Source organism: Nipponia nippon, unplaced genomic scaffold (genome assembly GCF_047370975.1).
Source record: "Nipponia nippon isolate SJK-2023a ecotype South Korea unplaced genomic scaffold, ASM4737097v1 scaffold_22, whole genome shotgun sequence".
Lineage (NCBI taxonomy): Eukaryota > Metazoa > Chordata > Aves > Pelecaniformes > Threskiornithidae > Nipponia > Nipponia nippon.
This window is the reverse complement of record NW_028262339.1, coordinates 3,676,678-3,696,384: the sequence shown is the minus strand read 5'-3', so window position 1 is coordinate 3,696,384 and position 19,707 is coordinate 3,676,678. Positions and strand designations below refer to the sequence as shown.

General features: G+C 45.4%; 2 protein-coding genes across 8 annotated transcripts in view; one reads left to right on the top strand and one right to left on the bottom strand.

Moving 5' to 3' along the window:
- The window catches only part of LOC148055436 (protein mono-ADP-ribosyltransferase PARP8-like), a 161,187-nt gene that overhangs the window by 77,215 nt on the left and 64,265 nt on the right, over window positions 1-19,707 (bottom strand). For all 3 annotated transcript variants that reach the window (XR_015705363.1, XM_087760400.1, XM_087760401.1), the window contains exon 3: window positions 420-457. Coding sequence is in view for 2 of the 3 variants with exons in the window: in XM_087760400.1 (XP_087616526.1) it covers window positions 420-457 (38 nt within the window). In the remaining variant the exon portion in view is untranslated. The remainder of the gene's footprint in view (window positions 1-419; window positions 458-19,707) is intronic.
- LOC148055437 (uncharacterized) lies at window positions 6,629-12,736 on the top strand. 5 transcript variants are annotated; one of them, XM_087760452.1, is made up of 2 exons: window positions 6,629-6,798; window positions 9,332-12,736. In XM_087760452.1, the coding sequence occupies exon 2, from the start codon at window positions 11,516-11,518 to the stop codon at window positions 12,581-12,583; it is 1,068 nt and encodes a 355-aa protein (XP_087616578.1). In that variant the 5' UTR covers window positions 6,629-6,798; window positions 9,332-11,515; the 3' UTR covers window positions 12,584-12,736. The 5 variants fall into 5 exon arrangements, with proteins under 5 accessions (XP_087616578.1, XP_087616576.1, XP_087616577.1 ...); XM_087760450.1 differs by having other exon boundaries at window positions 8,482-12,736; XM_087760451.1 differs by having other exon boundaries at window positions 6,629-8,677.

Sequence of the window (19,707 nt, the reverse complement as noted above, 5' to 3'; positions counted from 1 at the left end):
ATCATTCACGGTACTTACACTATTAAATATTCCCAGGTGCAAAATACACAATGTGGTGCAAACCAACAGTACTACCATGTACCTTTACTTGCACAGTGCCTGTCTGCCCTCACCCTTCCCTCTCCTGCTTCTGCTGACCTCTGTGCCACCTGAAGTATCTGTGCATCTCCTATCACTGTTGGCTCCAGACACGGAAAGTATCACAAGCTCCTTGTGAACCAGGTTTTCTCACCCTGACCCAGTTGATAAATAATGCCTGAAAAGGAGAAATGACTGTGAAAATAATCTAACTAATGGAAAATGATTAGCACAAGGATGCACCTGGAAGACATTAACACCCTTTCAAATATTCTCATCTGAATATTGCAAATTGCAGTAACATGCATACAAGTGTCATGGACAAGAATGTTGCACTGTACCTGGGTAATCCTCAGAGACATGCACTGAATAGGATACACTGTAAAAAGAAAAAAAAAGAAACAACAGAATTAATAACAACAACATTAACTGCTGGCATAAGATTCTTTTCTTGCTCCTGTATTATTTTATGTTTATTTATAGGTTCCTGACACTTTCCAGGACAGAAGGTAACAGCTATTTTGATGGCTTTTGAAGTGTGCAGCTAAAAAAAAAGTGTCATGCCCATTTTGAAAGCTTACTTTGCTAAATTGGCACATCCATATTTCAACCTTCATAAAAAGAATATCAAGACTGCATTATATTCACTTTAGAGTAATATTTCACAATGTCTGTACTTATGCTTAAAAAAAAAAAAAAGTTGCTCTTTGAACACCAGAACTAGAAAAGCCCAGTTTTCTCTGCATCTGTTTCTGGGGTTTACTCAAGGCTCAGTAGTACTTCTGTACGTTCCTGTTTGTTAGTTTCAGCAAAGGCTCTGTATGGTTTGGACTCCTTCCTCTCATCAACCCCCCATATTTATAACAGTTGTGGCAATCTTATTTGACAGCTCTACCTCTCTGCCAAGGTGAGTTCAAATCAAATTTGAAAGAGCCACGGTCACACTAAAGGGTAGCTTCACTACATGGATTACCTGAATCTGCTTCATCAGAAAATGGACATACAAACATACTGTCCTAGTCCTCCAGCTCAGCCCACATGTGCTTTCCCTACCACCTAGTGAGATGTTCACTAAACTCACTGTTGAGAGCAGGACAAATGGGCATGATGGTCTGCTCAGTTATCTAAAAGTACCCACCAAGTCCCTTTGATTTTTTTAAGGTTAATGTGTGTGTCTTCATTTTGCATTAAAAACATTTAACTCTGCAGCACGCTGAAAGCTTTCTGTTGTATAATTAATTCATGTTCTTTCTACTTCTAAATCCTATAAATTGTATGTGTCAACCTACACATTTAAATAACACGTTGTGTGTTCATGTCTGTAGTGAGTTAAGCAGACAAAGGCAGGATGGCACAGTCCTCTTAATAAATTTTGGTATGTATTGTACATTGCTGAAAATTGATTCAGTGGATCTTTCTAAATTACATGAATACAACTTCCATGTAGATTACAAAATAAAACCACAAATGTTTTTTTTTTCTTTTTCTCTCTCAAGGACTTCTGTTATGTATTTTTTGACTAAGAAGTAAAGATGCCTGTTTCTTCAACAGCTGCAAATGTTCACGTAAATTGAAGCAGAAAGAGTGTTTATTACAGCTGACAACAGATTTAGCAACACAACTCTTGATAGCCTCAGTCAAGCCAGAATTAAATCCCATCACTGTGTAAATTCAACATTTTGTGATTTTTCTCTTTTAGTTATTTTTCAGACATTTGGAATAGGCAGTATCTGTATCACCTCATCTTGGAGTATTTTCCCTAAAGACCGGGGTATTTAAATCTAATTAATCTGTAATGGCATAAAATATCACAATTTTAAATAGGGAAATATTCCAAAATAAGGAAATGTTTTATCTCAGTGCAGTCATATGTGGTGAATTTTGTCCTGTGGTGCAAAAAAAACCCACCAAAAAAGCCCCCAAGAAGTTAACTAAGGGCCTGTTCTTACCAAAAACTATCTTCTAGACATTGTGTTTGTAACCATGACTTCTTTCTTCTACTACCAAAAGAAGTACTTCAGTCTTATTCTTTTAGATTGACTGCTTGCCACACCTCTGCTGCCTCCAGAATTTCTGTGTATAGGTTTGTTTGACTATTGTTATATAGGATTATCTTCAAGTGTGGACTTTTATTCTAAGAGAAGAAAAATCTTTCTAGAATTCAGGAATTACTCCATGTTCAAATTTAAAAACTATCTCAATCCAATTTAAAAGCTGCAGCAAAGCAGGGAAATTCCACGTACATATTAAAAAAAAAAGTTCTTCATATTGAGGACAGGAACAGGGGCTAGAGAAGTTACAGAATTTCTATCAGTGAAGATATTAAAAACTCAACTGGATAAGGCCCTCAGCAACGTAATCTAACTTTGAAGCTGGACTTAACTTCAAAGTTGGTTCTGCTTTGAGTGGGGGGTGGACCAGGTAGTCTGCACAGGTCATCCCCCCACATAATTACTCTATGCTCCTATGTGCAGAAACCCTATGAAAGTGTGTTTCTCTTCCTTCTTCTTCATTATGTGATATCTGTGGCAGCAGCTGTGGTGACATTAAATGGAAATTAATGAGAAAAAAATATACTGTAGTTCTTGTGAGATGGAACTAAAATGAAAAGGTTCATGAAGATGCAGGTTAGAAATAGTCTCAAACCAGATCCTGTAATGACTGCAAGCAAATTCAGGGTCTGATCCAGAGCCCACTGAATCCAGTAGTGGTCTCACTACTAAGATGAATATTATCAGAGAGGGGAAAGCAAAGATAAAAATCATATAAAGTAAAATTATTCTGTGATCCCAGTAATAAAAAGTCCCCTTACAGAAAAAAATTTGCCACCAAAATCTGATGCCACCTCCATTTGAAAAGCATTAATATAAAATCTATCTGCCAAACCAAAATCAAATGGTAATATGTTGGAAATAATAATGGAATCTGATAAGCCTGTGCTGCCACTTCAGAGGAAAGCATTTAAAAGAGATGTGAACCAAAGATTAAAAAACAAAATGTCTGAAAATGGAATATTTACTTCCAATTAAAATAAACCAGTAGTTTTTATTAGAAACACTACTCACTCGGTTTAGGAACTGAACAAACTTATTTTAGTCCTCCACTCAGCAGAACTATTTCTTTATTATGCTGGGTCTGTTTAACCCTTTACACTATTCCCCCCCCCCCCCCAAAAAAAAAGGAAATGTCTAATTGTCTTCTTTCTATCTAAATTCACATCTTCAGCACATATTGGGATCTCTGTGCTGCCCTCTCTTCAGTGTCCCCAGATCAGTATACTCTGAGAAGTATTAGTGAAGCTCTCGTGGGAACAGCCTTTTAGACAGGCCATTCCTCTCACATGTATTTAAACTCATATTCGGGGAGAATAAACGGATTGTTTGAGCCCCCAGAGACAGGTGGTGGTGCTTTCCTTGGGCTTGTAATCATATGTTAGTTATGCGCAGGCTATGGAAGCAAAAAGCCAAAATAAAACTACTGAACAGAACAAAACTTGGTTTTGTGTCCCAGCTCACAACTGTGATGATTGTCACATAAGATCACACTTTGGCACATTTTTCTGCACTCAGGATAAACTGCTTCCTAACGATTGTGTACCTGATTTGTCAGAAAACAAGATATACCAGGCTAACAAAGGTCTCAAGAGGTTCCAGTCCTGCAGCCACCCAAGCATTTTCCCACTGACTTCAATGAGATTTAGAGCCAAGAAAAACACAGGACTGTGATGGCTTACAGAACCTTCAAAAAGCAGAGACTTCAGCGAAGATGCAGATGTTCAACACCTCTAGGTGTTAAATCGTCTCAGAGCCAAAGCAAGCCTTTACTGAAGCAGCTTTCTCGTTTAAGTACTCAGAAATTCAACTGGAATTAATTTAGGCCTGGCCTCCACATAGAAGTACAAAATGATTATTCCAGTGAGGGATGTGATTTTTTCTTCTGGCAATGCAGTTCCTCTGTACAACCCTATTGCAGTTACATTGCTATAAATACAGCTTATAGTACTATAATTTATTTCCATTCCCATAAACACATTCTAACCAGCCAACCATTGTCCTTGCTCATTCAGTTATATTACTTTAGCTACATGAACATAGTTAAACTCTCGAGTGTAAAAAAAGCCTCAATGATCGTGTTATTTGTTTTATTCAGCTTAGACCCTCTGCAGAAGGCATCCTACAGTACATATATTTCTCAATCCTTAAGCTCAGAACAAGCTTCATACTAGAAATGGCCTTGTAAAATTTTTGTTATTTAACAAACAGTAAAGCACCATATGAGAAACTAGTGAGAGATGTCATCTTTCACTGCTTATGAGTTTTTAATGTAAACTTCATATTGCTTGAACTAATATTAATGTGTAGAGCCCCAGCCTTAGCTCAGAGTGGTGGGCTGACCTTAGCTGGACGCCAGGAGCCCACCAAGCCACTCTATCACTCCCCCTCCTCAACTGGACAGGGGGAGAGAAAATATGACAAAAGGCTTGTGGGTCAAGATAAGGACAGGGAGAGATCACTCACCAATTACCATCACAGGCAAAAGAGACTCGACTTGGGGAAATTAGTTTAATTTATTACCAGTCAAATCAGAGTAGGATAATGAGAAATAAAACCAAATCTTAAAACACCTTTCCCCCACACCTCTCTCCCTTCTTCCCAGGCTCAACTTCACTCCCAATTTTCTCTACCTCCTGCCCTCGAGCAGTGCAGGGGGATGGGGAATGGGGGTTGCGGTCAGTTCATCACACCTTATCATCTCTGCTGCTCCTTCCTCCTCAGAAGGAGGACTCCTCACACTCTTTCCCTGCTCCAGCATGGGGTCCCACCCATGGGAGACAGTCCCCCACGAATTTCTCCAACGTGGGTCCTTCCCACAGGCTGCAGTTCTTCATGAACTGCTCCAGCATGGGTCCTTTCCATGGGGTGCAGTCCTTCAGGAACAGACTGTTCCAGCGTGGGTCCCCCGTGGGGTCACAAGTCCTACCAGCAAATCTGCTCCAGTGTGGGCTCCTCTCCACAGGGTCACAGGTCCTGTGAGGAGCCTGCTCCAGCACAGGCTCTCCACGGGGTCACAGGCTCCTTTGGGTGCACCCACCTGCTCCGGCATGGGGTCCTCCATGGGCTGCAGGTGGGTATCTGCTCCACTGTGGGCCTCCATGGGATGCAGGGGGACAGCCTGCTTCAGCATGGTCTTCACCACGGGCTGCAGGGGAATCTCTGTTCTGGTACCTGGAGCACCTCCTCCCCCTCCTTCTTCACTGACCTTGGTGTCTGCAGAGTTGTTGCTCTCACATATTCTCACTCCTCTCTTCTGGCTGCTGTTGCACAGCAGGTTTTTTTCCCCTTCTTAAATATGTTATCACAGAGGTGCTACTACCATTGCTGATTGGCTCAGCTTTGGCCAGCAGCAGGTCTGTCTTGGAGCTGGCTGGCATTGGCTCTATTGGACATGGGGGAAGCTTCTAGCAGCTTCTCACAGAAGCCACCCCTGTAGCCCCCCCGCTACCAAAACTTTGCTGTGCAAACCCAATACACTTAGTAACAATTCTGTTCACAGGGCATTTATTGCAAGCTTTTTCTAATGTGTTTTAACCATATCTGTTCCTTCTTCAGAGAGATTATCCTGCAAAGGTCTATCTGCATTTGAGAACTAATTCATAAACTAGATGGGGATCCACAACATAATTGCTATTTTTCAAATGAATCTGTCCAATTTTGATACAGAACAAGCAGATTCACCTGCATTTAACATTGCTATAATTTCTCAAAACTAGTTAAAAAGGAGTCCAGAGTCCAGACTGATTATAGTACCAGGCAAAATATTACCCCAAAATGTAAGCTCTTGGGCAAAGAAAAAAATTCATGAAAACTGAAAAAGGCAGCAAAGCAAAAGTTACTGTGACAAAGCACGTTCATAAAAAGGAAAAGTACCAGCTTCATCTCTTTGCATCAGTTTGTAAGATTGTTTCCTGTGCCTTGAACTGCAGTTTTTACCCACCACAATACAAACCCCAGAATCAGACATGCATCCTAAAGCCACAATAGTGACGCTGGAGCTGGAGTGTATGACGTATCTTCCCATCAAATTCACGTTATCTCAGTTCTGTGCTACCTGTAGTTTCTCTTTAGAAAATAAATCCTTTAAGCTGAATATCCAGCTGTTTTGCACAGCAGGAACAGCATGAAGCATCTGGTGCAAGTCTAAGATTTATGCCTATAAAATGGTTATGACAATTCAACCTGCAATATGCCCTCTTCACTGATGGGTCCTGTCGTCTTGTGGGAAAGCATCGGAGGTGGAAAGCTGCTGTATGGAGTCCTATATGACAAGTGGCAGAAACTGCTGAAGGAGAAGGTGAATCGAGTCAGTTTGCAGAGGTGAAAGCCATCCACCTGGCTTTAGATATTGCTGAATGAGTGTAGTAAAGATAAGGGCTGGCGACCGGAAGATCATGCGCTGTACGGAAAGAGTTAAGGGTCGTCCCTCCCTTGTCTCCACCCCTTATAACATGGCACGCCTACTGCTGGGAGTATAAAGGTAAACTACTGCGCAATAAACGTTGAAGCTGAACACCCACACTGTGTGTGCTGACTGTTCCTTCCCCAGCCCGGGTCGGCTGGAGATCCGCCAGTATAACCTTGATATGTAACAAACGCTACATAGTGGTAACCCCGACGTGATCGGCTGCAGGCAGCAGCGATGGAGCTCGCGGAACTCGTAAAGGTACTAAAGTCGGTAGCGACGGAGGTGGGCGAGGATGGGGCGATAAGGAAAAGGCCCACAGGCGACTGCATCCAATGGATGCTACGCCGGGGAGTGCTTGGCGCTCCCACAGAAGTTTTGGACACCCCAAATTGGGGGAAAATACGGAATGAGCTGACAGAAGCGATCATAAGCAATGTTGGAGGAGCCAGTGACCGGCTTCGTGCCTGGGGAACAGTGGAAAGGGTGCTCAAGAAGGGGTTTGCGGCAAAGCGGTGCTGGCTTGCCGCACGTAGCGCGCTGATGGGGCATGAAGTTCCTGGGAACGAAAAGCCAACGGGTTTAGTCTCGGAGGGGACACAGGCTGGCTGGGAGGGAGCACAGCCGGGGGGGCTGACCCAGACTGGCCAAAGGGCTATGCCATACCATATGACATCATGCTCAACATATAAAGCTGGGGGAAGAAGAAGGAAGGGGGGGACGTTTGGAGTGATGGCGTTTGTCTTCCCAAGTAACCATTACGCGTGATGGAGCCCTGCTTTCCTGAGGATGGCTGAACACCTCCTTGCCTACAGGAAGTAGTGAAAGAATTCCTTGCTTTGCTTTGCTTGCGCGCGCGGATTTGCTTTACCCATTAAACTGTTCTTATCTCAACCCATGAGTTTTCTTCCTTTTACCCTTCCGATTCTCTCCCCCGTCCCACCAAGGGGGAGTGAGCGAGCGGCTGTGTGGTGCTTAGTTGCTGGCTGGGGTTAAACCACGACAGTTTTTTTTGGCGCCCAACATAGGGTGCAAAGGGTTCGCGATAACGACAGATTTAATTGGAATGTGCTAGATCGAAGTTATAGCTGGTATTGCTGTTTAGCTATTAATTGGCAGGTTTCTGTGCTTGCCACGGGGCTTGCTTGCCTTACTGTATATTAGAGTCTAATGCTCGTTAGTGGCTGCTTTTTGCTTTTGCTGCTTGCTGAACTGCTTATCATCTTACTCCGCTGTGCCTGGGAACATTTTGATAACAGCAATGGCTATGTGCCTGGGCTGGCAGATGGCCAGGGCATCTCTGCTGTTTTTCTGTACTGCTGTACTGGACAGGCTGGAACTCCAGTGTGAACTCGAGTTGAAGGGGTGGCCTGTGGGGCACAGACGGGGCCGTCGTTACTGGGGGCTGAGCCAACGGAGGAAGGGGAGGCGCAGGGAGGCTATGGTGCAGCGGGAACAAAGGAGTCGGGAAAGGTGTTCCCGTTACGAGTGGGAAGTCTAGAGCAGCCGCCCACGGAACCTTCCGCACCTTCTGCACCGGCGGATCCGCCACCTCCTCAGTACCCCTGGGGCGAGTTGCAACAATGTGTGGAAAGGGAGCTGACTGATAGGTTGCTGGATTGGGTCCCGGGGGCCGATGTGGGATCCCAGCGGTATCGCGAACTACGTGAAGGAAGATGGCAGGAAGGAGAAAAGGAGGGCAAGACACCATCACCTTCTGAGGACGCCCTGTTGCATCCCAGTGATCGACGGGTGCTGGACACACAGAGAGCGGAGCGCAGGAAAGGATCTGAGGATCAAGGAGAACAGGCATCACGGCTGACGACATCTGGGGGGGGGGGGGGGGGTGGTAGGGCTCCCCCGGCACTGCCAGTGATACCTGAGCTACCAGAGGGACCCCCTACCCCTTGGGCAGTGGGAAAGCGAACTGGTATTCCTTCACAGTGGAGGGAGCCTGTACACGATTACCCCATGAGCTCTGATAGCAGTGAGGACGAAGGGGGCGACAAGGGATCCTCGACTGTTGCTTATCCTGTGTGTTCCAAAGGTCCCCTCTGGGAGGCAGGGGTAAACCCTCGAGGGTTGCAGCCCAACCAAATATGGCAGTCTGATGTTACGATTTATGAACCCTTTAATCCACGTAAGTATCTGCATGTTACAGTTGATACCTGCAGTGGAGTTATTTTAGCCACTATGCATGCTAAACAAAATGCTCTCTCAGTTATTTTACATTGGCAGGACTGTATGGCGCAACTTGGCATCCCACAAAAAATTAAAACAGATAATGGAGTGGCATATGTCAGCAAGAAGACAAAGGACTTTTGCGCGCGCTGGGATATTCAGTTGAGTCATGGCATTCCCTACAACAGTACGGGCCAAAGCATCGTAGAACGCGCGCATCGCACATTAAAAGGGTTACTCGACCGACTTAGGGAGGGGGAAAAGATAAGCCCAGGAACAGGGGTTCCCCCTCCCCTTGACCCTCCCTTATTTCGGGCACAGCGTCTGTTGACGACGGCACTAATTACCTTAAATCATACCATTCGAGGGAACACCTATAAAACCCAGACTGCAACCCAGGCACATTTCCGGCTCGATGAGAACGAAGGGCCTTACCCTTTGGTTCAAGTACGGGACCTGCAAACCCGTGAATGGGGGGGGCCCGTATTCCCTCCGTTGTCTGGGACGTGGGTATGCGTGTGTGCAAACCGAGAAAGGGACGCTAGAATGGGTACCAAGTCGAAATATTCGACCGTATAAACATTAATCAATCTATTGAGTCTTATCTTGACAGGTTACCATTTCCCTATGCATCCTGATGGTGTGGGGGAGCAATGAGGGAGCCACGACGAACTACTGGCTGGATTGGGCAAAATCCATGAATGTAACGGATGGGTGTCTGTATATGCCGGCTATTGGACAAGCCTCTACCTGTCTATTGTTCACCCCCTACTTCACTAGCGATAAGGAGGACAGTGGCTGCCACAAGTCAAACCAGAGCTCCACTATCCCAGGCTTACAAAACTGGAATGTTAATAACACCCAAACTTTTAATAACCGGGCTCATAGTCTTGTTACTTGTTCTTGACCTTGTTGTGCTATTACCCTGTCTGTTATGCTTAATTATGCGTTCTATGAGTCGTATATTAAGAAGTCTTACCACATATCGATTATTTTATGCGCAGCTTCCCCAGCGAGATCCAGAGCTACTGGAGCTAAGGGAGGGGGAAATGTAGTAAAGATAAGGGCTGGCGACCGGAAGATCACGTGCTGTACGGAAAGAGTTAAGGGTTGACCCTCCCTTGTCTCCGCCCCTTATAACATGACACGCCTACTGCTGGGAGTATAAAGGTAAACTACTGCGCAATAAACGTTGAAGCTGAACACCCACACTGCGTGTGCTGACTGTTCCTTCCCCAGCCCGGGTCGGCTGGAGATCTGCCGGTATAACCTTGATATGTAATGAACACTACAAATGAGAAAAGTGGCCAACGCTGTGTCTCTATACTGACTCATGGATGGTGGCAAATGCCCTGTGGGGGTGGTTACAGCAATGGAAGCAGAGCAACTGGCAGCACAGAGGCAAACCCATCTGGGCTGCTGCATTGTGGCAAAATATTGCTGCCCCGATAGAGAACCTGGCTGTAAAAGTACGTCACGTAGATGCTCATGTACCCAAGAGTCAGGCCACTGAAGAACATCAAAACAACCAGCAGGTGGATCAGGCTGCTAAGATTGAAGTGGCTCAAGTGGGTCTGGACTGGCAACAGAAGGGTGAATTATTCCTAGCTCGGTGGGCCCATGACACCTCAGGCCACCAAGGAAGAGACGCAACCTATAGATGGGCTCGTGATCGAGGGATGGACTTGACCATGGACACTATTGCACAGGTTATCCATGAATGCGAAACATGCGCTGCAATCAAGCAAGCCAAGCGGTTCAAGCCTCTCTGGTATGGAGGACGGTGGCTGAAATATCAATATGGGGAGGCTTGGCAGATTGATTAGATCACACTCCCACAAACCCGCCAAGGCAAGCGCCATGTGCTTACAATGGTGGAAGCAACCACCGGATGGCTGGAAACATATCCCGTGCCCCATGCCACCACCCGGAACACTATCCTGGGCCTTGAAAAGCAAGTCCTATGGCGACATGGCACCCCAGAAAGAAATGAGTCAGATGACAGAATGCATTTCCGAAACAACCTCATAGACACCTGGGCCAAAGAGCATGGGATTGAGTGGGTATATCACATCCCCTATCATGCACCAGCCTCTGGGAAAATCGAACGATACAATGGACTGTTAAAGACTACGCTGAGAGCAATGGGAGGTGGGATATTTAGACGTTAGGATACACATTTAGCAAAGGCCACCTGGTTAGTCAACACTAGGGGATCTGCCAATCGAGCTGGCCCTGCCCAATCAAGAGTTTTACGTAATGTAGAGGGGGATAAAGTCGCTGTAGTGCACATAAAAAATATGCTGGGGAAGACATTCTTGGGTTACTCCTGCCGCGGGCAAAGGAAAACCCATTCGTGGGATTGCTTTTGCTCAGGGACCTGGGTGCACTTGGTGGGTGATGCGGGAGGATGGGGAAGTCTGATGTGTACCTGAAGGGGATTTGATTTTGGGTGAGAATAGCCAGTGATTTGAATTGTATGATGTTAATTGCTATATAATACTTTATGTCATGCGTTTTGGATTAAGAATGAGAATAATGTTGATAACACACTGATGTTTTAGTTGCTGCTAAGTAGTGCTTACACTAGTGTAGTAAAGATAAGGGCTGGCGACCAGAAGATCACGTGCTGTACGGAAAGAGTTAAGGGTCGACCCTCCCTTGTCTCCGCCCCTTATAACATGACACACCTACTGCTGGGGGTATAAAGCCCGGGTCGGCTGGAGATCTAGTGGGATAACCTTGATGTGTAGTGTTTGCTACACAGTGGTGACCCCGACGTGATCAGGCAACAGCGATGGAGCTCGCGGAACTCATAAAGGTACTAAAGTCGGTAACGACAAGGGTGCTCAAGCGGGGCTTTGCGGCAAGGCGGCGCCGACCTGCTGCACGTGGTGTGCTGATGGGGCAGGAATCTCCTGGGAACGAAAAGCCAACAAGTTTAGTTTCGGAGGGGACCCAGGCTGGCTGGGAAGGAGTGGCCTGTGGGACACAGACGGAACCGTTGTTACTGGGGGCTGAGCCAACGGAGGAAGGGGAGGTGCAGGGAGACTATGGTGCAGCGGGAACAAAGGAGTCGGGAAAGGTGTTCCCGATACAAGTGGGGAGTTTAGAGCGGCCGCCCACGGAACCTTCGGCACCTCCTGCACCGGCGGATCTGCCACTTCCTCAGTACCCCTGGGGCGAGTTGCAACAATGTGTGGAAAGGGAGCCTCCATGGGTCCAAATACGGCAATCGTTAAGTGAGCCCTTCACAAAGTTTTTAGACCGGCTGCAAGCGGCGCTCCAGGTTGCTCGACTTCCTGAGCAGGCTAAGGAGGCAATATTGCTTGACTGTGCACGTACGCAAGCAAACCCACAAACTGCAGTGTTGCTAAGACAGTTACCCATAGGGACCACGCTTTCACAGATGATTCGTTATGTGCTGGAACAGGAACAGGCGCAAAGTATGCAACCGGTAGTGGCCGCAGTCCATGCGGCCTGCCGCGGCGCACGACTTATGTGCCATAGGTGTGGGGGGCAAGGACACATGGCGCGACAATGCCCTTCAAAAATAAACACCCCCGGAACAGGGGAAGGAAAGAGAGACCTACGATGCTGGCGCTGTGGGCGACTAGGCCACAGAGCTCGACAGTGCAAATCGGGGAGTCAGCAAAGGAGACCGGGCTGGGGAAACGAGAAGAGGGGATGGCTGAGGGCCGTGCCATCCCCACCTGCCCCAGTGATCAGCTCAACAGGCCCGACGACAGCAGCGCAATGTATGGCACAGGGAGTCTCTCCTTCCCCGGGACCAGCACAGTCGCCTGCGGTCCCAATGATGCAATATCCAACTCAGCTGCCTTGGGGAGATGGGAGCGCGCAATAGAGGAGGCTGGGGATAGAGCCTCGCCGTGTGTGGCACTCACCCTAAACATGACCACACGACCAGAAGTAGATATTATAGTTACCCCATGGCTCCCAGAGTTGGGGGGAACACCACGCCTCGTGTTAAGAGCCCTTTTAGATACAGGAGCGGATGTTACAGTAATCCCATCACATCTATGGCCAGATGATTGGCCACTCAAACCGAGAGGTTCGCTGCAAGGCGTGGGAGGCATGCAGACCTCGCATCAAAGCAGGAACCCAATGCAAATTATGTTGAAGGATCCGGAATCTGGACAAGCTAGGGTAGCATGGTGTAACCCTGTCATTGCTGAGTTACCCATTGTCATCTTGGGACGATGTTGCTTGCAGAAGATGAATATAGTGCTGCGTACAAATTTATCATAATGGCCACTGCCTGTGTCCGCCCATTAAAACTCACCTGGTTGACAGATAAACCGGTGTGGGTAGAGCAGTGGCCATTGACAGAGGAAAAGAGGGCGGCTGTTCGACAATTGGTACAACGAGAACTTGACGCAGGACACATCGAACCCTCTACAAGTCCCTGGAACACCCCCATTTTCGTGATAAAGAAAAAATCGGGAGCGTGGCGACTGCTACATGATCTACGCGCAGTTAATGCATGTATACAAGACATGGGTCCGCTACAAGCGGGCCTCCCTTCTCCGGCCATGATTCCACCTGACTATCAAATAGTGGTTATAGATATTAGAGATTGCTTTTTTAGTGTTCCCTTGCATGAAGAAGATAGAGTACGCTTTGCCTTTACTGTTCCTGAGCCTAACAATCAACACCCGTGCGCCAGATAACAATGGAAGGTGTTACCCCAGGGCATGAAAAACTCACCAGTCTTGTGTCAAATTGCTGTAGCTGCTGCGATACGCCCTCTTCGAGAAAATTTCCCTACGGTCATCATTTGCCATTACATGGATGACGTGTTACTGGCGTCCAACCAAGAGGAGTTACTGGAAAAGGCACGCGTGCAGCTGATAGTCAGTTTGGAGCGACATGGGTTACACATTGAGCCTCGGAAAACACAGGTAGGGCGTGCAGTAAAGTATTTAGGTACTCAACTGAGGCCACGAAGCGTGACAGCACAATCATTTGAAATTCGGACTACAGTGACAACACTCCATGAGGCACAAAAATTAATTGGACAACTATTGTGGCTTAGAAACTTTATTCCAATATCTGAGGCAGAAATGACTACCTTATATCAACTCCTGAAAGGAGGAGATTCCCCTAGCTCCAAGGACTCTTTCAAGAAACCATCAGGAGATTCTTAGGACAATTATGGAGCGAGCCCAGCATTGGGGTCTCGCTCGATTTACACCTGAACAACCAGTCACTGCCCTGATTTACATGACCGATACCGCTGGCCATGGTTTACTAATTCAAAATAATGGTGAAAAAGGCTGGCCTTTTGCTTGGTTGTATCAAGGCAAACCAAAGACGGCTTTAATTTCTTGGCCAACATTATTATCCCAGCTTATTCTCCGCTGTCGGAGGCAAACTCAACACTTAACAGGGAAGGACCCGGAGGTCATCGCATTGCCCTGTTCTTTGGCACAGTGGGAGTTGGTACTTCCACAAGTGGGGCTCCTGCAAGCGGCGATAGCTGAATTTACGGGTCGTATTGAAGGTCTAAGACCACACCCCTGTGGGGAGATAATCCAGGTACTCCATTTTTTGCCAGCTAGTGCCATAGTTGAACAACCCACCGGAGGCCGCACGGTTTTTACCGACGCGTCATCGATTACTGGGAAAGCTGTCGTTACATGGCAGGAGGATGGTCAGTGGACCCACATTAGTTATCAAGATCAAGGGCAATCCGTGCAGTATCTTGAGGCCAAGGCGGTATGGATGGCTCTCACTCAATGGCCCGAAGAGGCCTTGGATCTAATCACAGACTCTTGCTATGTATATAAGTTACTGAAGAAGTGCCGATGGGCACTTGGGGCAACGTCAGAGATTGCCGGAATGTTGCTCACCGCACTGCAAATGAGAACCGCTCCTGTCTGTCCTATCCATGTTAATAGTCATAGTTCCATACCGAGTTTTCTTTCTGCTGGGAATGAAATAGCGGACAGCTTAGCAAAGAGCGTACTGGCGGTTGAAGAAACTTCTAACCTAAGGCGAGCTTTCCGCCTGCATGAGCTCCTCCACTGTGGAGCTCGCGGTTTAGCTAGGCTCGCTGGCATTACGTTGCAAGATGCTCGCTCTGTGATTGCTGCTTGTCCTGTGTGTTCCAAAGGTCCCCTCTGGGAGGCAGGGGTAAACCCTCGAGGGTTGCAGCCCAACCAAATATGGCAGTCTGATGTTACGATTTATGAACCCTTTAATCCACGTAAGTATCTGCATGTCACAGTTGATACCTGCAGTGGAGTTATTTTAGCGACTATGCATGCTAAACAAAATGCTCTCTCAGTTATTTTACATTGGCAGGACTGTATGGCGCAACTTGGCATCCCACAAAAAATTAAAACAGATAATGGAGCGGCATATGTCAGCAAGAAGACAAAGGACTTTTGCGCGCGCTGGGATATTCAGTTGAGTCATGGCATTCCCTATAACAGTACGGGCCAAAGCATTGTAGAACGCGCGCACCGCACATTAAAAGGGTTACTCGACCGACTTAGGGAGGGGGAAAAGATAAGCCCAGGAACAGGGGTTCCCCCTCCCCTTGACCCTCCCTTATTTCGGGCACAGCGTCTGTTGACGACGGCACTAATTACCTTAAATCATACCATTCGAGGGAACACCTATAAAACCCAGACTGCAACCCAGGCACATTTCCGGCTCGATGAGAACGAAGGGCCTTACCCTTTGGTTCAAGTACGGGACCTGCAAACCCGTGAATGGGGGGGGCCCTTATTCCCTCCGTTGCTTGGGACGTGGGTATGCGTGTGTGCAAACCGAGAAAGGGACGCTAGAATGGGTACCCAGTCGAAATATTCGACCGTATAGACATTAATCAATCTATTGAGTCTTATCTTGACAGGTTACCATTTCCCTATGCATCCTGATGGTGTGGGGGAGTAATGAGGGAGCCGCGACGAACTACTGGCTGGACTGGGCAAAATCTATGAACGTAACGGATGCGTGTCTGTATAAGTCTTACCATATATCGATTATTTTACACGCAGCTTCCCCAGCAAGATCCAGAACTACTGGAGCTAAGGGAGGGGGAAATGTAGTAAAGATAAGGGCTGGCGACCGGAAGATCACGTGCTGTACGGAAAGAGTTAAGGGTCGACCCTCCCTTGTCTCCGCCCCTTATAACATGACACACCTACTGCTGGGGGTATAAAGCCCGGGTCGGCTGGAGATCTAGGGGGATAACCTTCATGTGTAGTGTTTGCTACACACTAGTCAAAGACTTTTCAGCTTCCCATGCTCTGCCAAGTGCACAAGAAGCTGGGATGGAGCATAACCAGGACAGCTGACCCAGACTGGCCAAAGGGCTATTCCATACCATATGACGTCATGCTCAGTATATAAACTGGGGGAGTTGGCCAGGGGGCAGTGATCCTTTCTTCGGGATGGGATGGGCATCGGTCAGCGGGTGGTGAGCAATTGCATTGTGCATCACTTGTTTTTTATATTATTTTATCATTGTTGTTATTATTTTCTTCCTCTGTTGTCCTATTAAACTGTCTTTATCTCAACCCGCGGGTTTTACTTTTTTTTTTCTGATTCTGTTCCGCATCCCACCGAGGGCGGGGGGAGGGTGAGCGAGCGGCTGTGTGGTGCTTAGTTGCCGACTGGGGTTAAACCACGACACTTACGATCCCAGAAATGTCTGAGTATCTGGAAGAGGGAAGTTAGTTAAGTGATCATTGTACTCATGTTTGACATTTGAAAGGCCTTTTTACTCTCAGGTGGACACTGGGGCTAAGATCTTAAGGCTGGAGAACTGTAGGTATGAGGAGAAGCAAGACAGCAAAATTTGAGCTCTGAAGAGGAACAGACATTACTGTTAGGGTGTATAAAATTCTCTTGATTTTATGCGTTCAATGAACCTTTATGCCCACTGAATATTTTTTAGAATAAAGACTTCAGAAAACAATGCTGATAAAATAACATTTTAAGCAATGGAAAGAGTGACGGATCTCTACATTTCCAAATTACTCACAACCTAGTATCTATTTCAATATTCAGACATTACATGTACAGAAAATACCTTGAAATTGAACCCAAAATCATTCAAGAGCTCCCAAAACATTTGTTAGAACTTCACATTCTAGTAAGCATGATATAATATACAATAAATGATGTGATAATAAAACCAGAGGAACTGCTTTGCTATCTTTGTCTACCTCCTTCAAAACACAAGAAAAAACAACTTTTCCCAGTAATGGGAATGGGTTTCACCAAACCCATTTCTATTTGAGAAACAACATATACTTCAGGAGGCTACATAGTTTTGCTGCACAAAATTCTAGTAAATAATAAACACCATTTCCAGATTATTTTCTCCAAGTTTTAAACTTGCTATTAAAATTTAAGGTATCTCTAGTCTGAATTTGTCTCCCTTGATTCACTACATCTTTAAAGCATTTCTGTGGTAGATTCTGTCAAATTTCAGAAATCATTAAATCCCTGTTTGAAGTGGCATTGGTTAAAGAAAAAACACAAAAAGAACTACACAAAAAATTGAGCTCTATACAGTGTCTGCATTCTACATACTCTCTTCAACTAAAAGCTGGAGCAAATACATAGTTTTGCATTAGATGAAAACATCTGGGCTCTGCCAGTCTAATGGGGAAAATAACCCAAACCCAGACACTTCAATAGCCTGCTTTCATATATCCACCCTGGGTGCCTTCTTGCTCGAACTCCAGCCATTTTAATAGCCCTTTTGGATCTTATTTCTGAAATTTGTCCCAATTTAACCAAATCAGAAGCTTTTAACTTAAATTTCCCACAACTGTTGGTAGAGTGTTCTGAGACATGTTGGTATGGCCATTTCACTGTCCTCTACTCCAGTCATTAGTTAGGTTCAAGCATTTAAACTCATCCCTTTCCCTTCAAAATGGAAAGATTGGCTTACAATTAAGAAGCAAACATTTGGAGGGCTTTTGTTTGTCACATGATGGTGACTTATCTATTCAGTGTCACATTTCTGTATTTCGGTTTTGTCCACAACTGTGCATGCTAGAACCAATGAAAACATATGAAAACTAAGTTAATAAATCAATTCTAGAAGACAGAGCTTAAAGAAAATTACAAGCTTTATGGTAAAACTGGGATTCGAGGCCACTCTTACACTGCTGCTAGTGTTTTGCATACTGCCAGTGTGTTTCCCTTTATGGCATCCACTTGTCTCTTCTCTTATAATAGGATGTGAGCCCTTGGGACAGGAACAGTCTTGTTCTGACTTCGTACCATAAATATGAGAAATGCCCCTAGCCACAGTAAACAAACAAGAACAACAACAGTAACACATTTATAAATGCTAAGTTGTTCCAATGTCATTTCTGGATGCTCTTATTTTGGTTCAAGTCCACGTACTGTTCAGCAAGCTGAACTATCTAAGAACTTTCATGTATGTACATGAAAGTATAGACATGTTCTTACTGATGTGGATCAATATCCACAAAGGTATACAATTGCCAGCTTCTATTAGATTACTAGTTTCCATTGTCTTCAAAGGGAAAATACATGACTAAATAGGATTTATACACTTAAGTATATGTTTCCAAACGTGAACCTCATCTTAGGTGCACGCAGAATTTTACAGATTGCAACCATCACCTTGAAGGCACGCAGAGCTGACTAGCTGGGCAACTTTGTTCCCCACTACCTGAAGAGGGCAGCTGTAACTCCCCTTCAACAACAGCAGCCAGTGGTCTCACATATACTTTATTTTTAACTTGAAAGGAGAAAATTAACGTAAGGCCATTGGCTTCCACAAAACTATTAGCTAAGTGAAGATCATTGGTGCTGAAAGACTATTTAGAAGGATAATTATTCCGGTGGGGAAAAGCCAGAAGAAAATAAGAGATGGACAGTTAACCTGAGACCGCAAATGCTTGGAAGCAGAAGGCACTGACAGACGCAGAAAGCATTTTTTGAGCAGAGTAAGGTTTTTGGAGTTTTCCTTTAGCCACCCCCATTCTGTGCATGCTCAGTAGTACCCACCCAACTGCTGCTGTGACAAAAAAGTGCTCAATCAGAATTTCCGCATGCGACAATGCAAGCGCCACTTCTTACAGCAGTGACTGTGAATGGCAGACAGGCAAACCACCTAGCTACTATGACATATTCTGGATCCTGGACTCATGCATTACTTAAAGTATTTTTCAGACATTCTTTCAATTTGAAAAAGTTTAAACTTTCATAGCCGATATTGATCTATCTTGCTATTTCTAATGTGTGCTGCAACTGTGCTCAGAAGAGCAATGTGACACCCTCTCCTGTATCCTGAGGGGCGTCACACAGACACTAATGAGGCTGCAACATGACTGACTCACCTAAAAATTCTTGATCTAAAAGGAGAAGCTCAGGGAAGGCTCATAGCCTGACTTACAGCAAATGTACAACAAATGGTAAAGGTGAAACCATTAGCAACCATCTCACTTCTCCTAATGAAAGCAACAGGCAGTGGAGATTAAACGTATCTTCAAATCCCTGTTGTTTCCTACTTTCAACCATGGTAACTGTCAGTTTTTCCATAGGAGAAACTTCTTTCTTTCTGTTCGTTACACTCACCAGAAGGATGAGGATATAACACAGCAGCAATAGTATTGAAAATGTGGACAGACAGATACAGAGAAAGAAAAAGAAAAAGAAAAAGAAAAAGAAAGAAGGAAAGAAAGAAAGAAAGAGAGAGAGAGAGAGAGAAAGAGAGTGGGAAAGTAAGTGAGAGAGAGAGGAAAGGAGTCTGGTTTCTTTTGCAAGGGAGCTTTCAAGTTTTTGAAGTTTATTTCATAGTTTGTGTCAGTTATGGATTTTTTTATATAAATGTCTGTCTTAGCTATATTTGTAAGAAAAGGCAAAATAAGATTGGTTGCCAATTCTCTACCACCTGAGTCCGTATTACCTAAAGGATCAATTCTATTTGGACCAATAAGGATAACATTACCACATCTGAAACAGAATCCA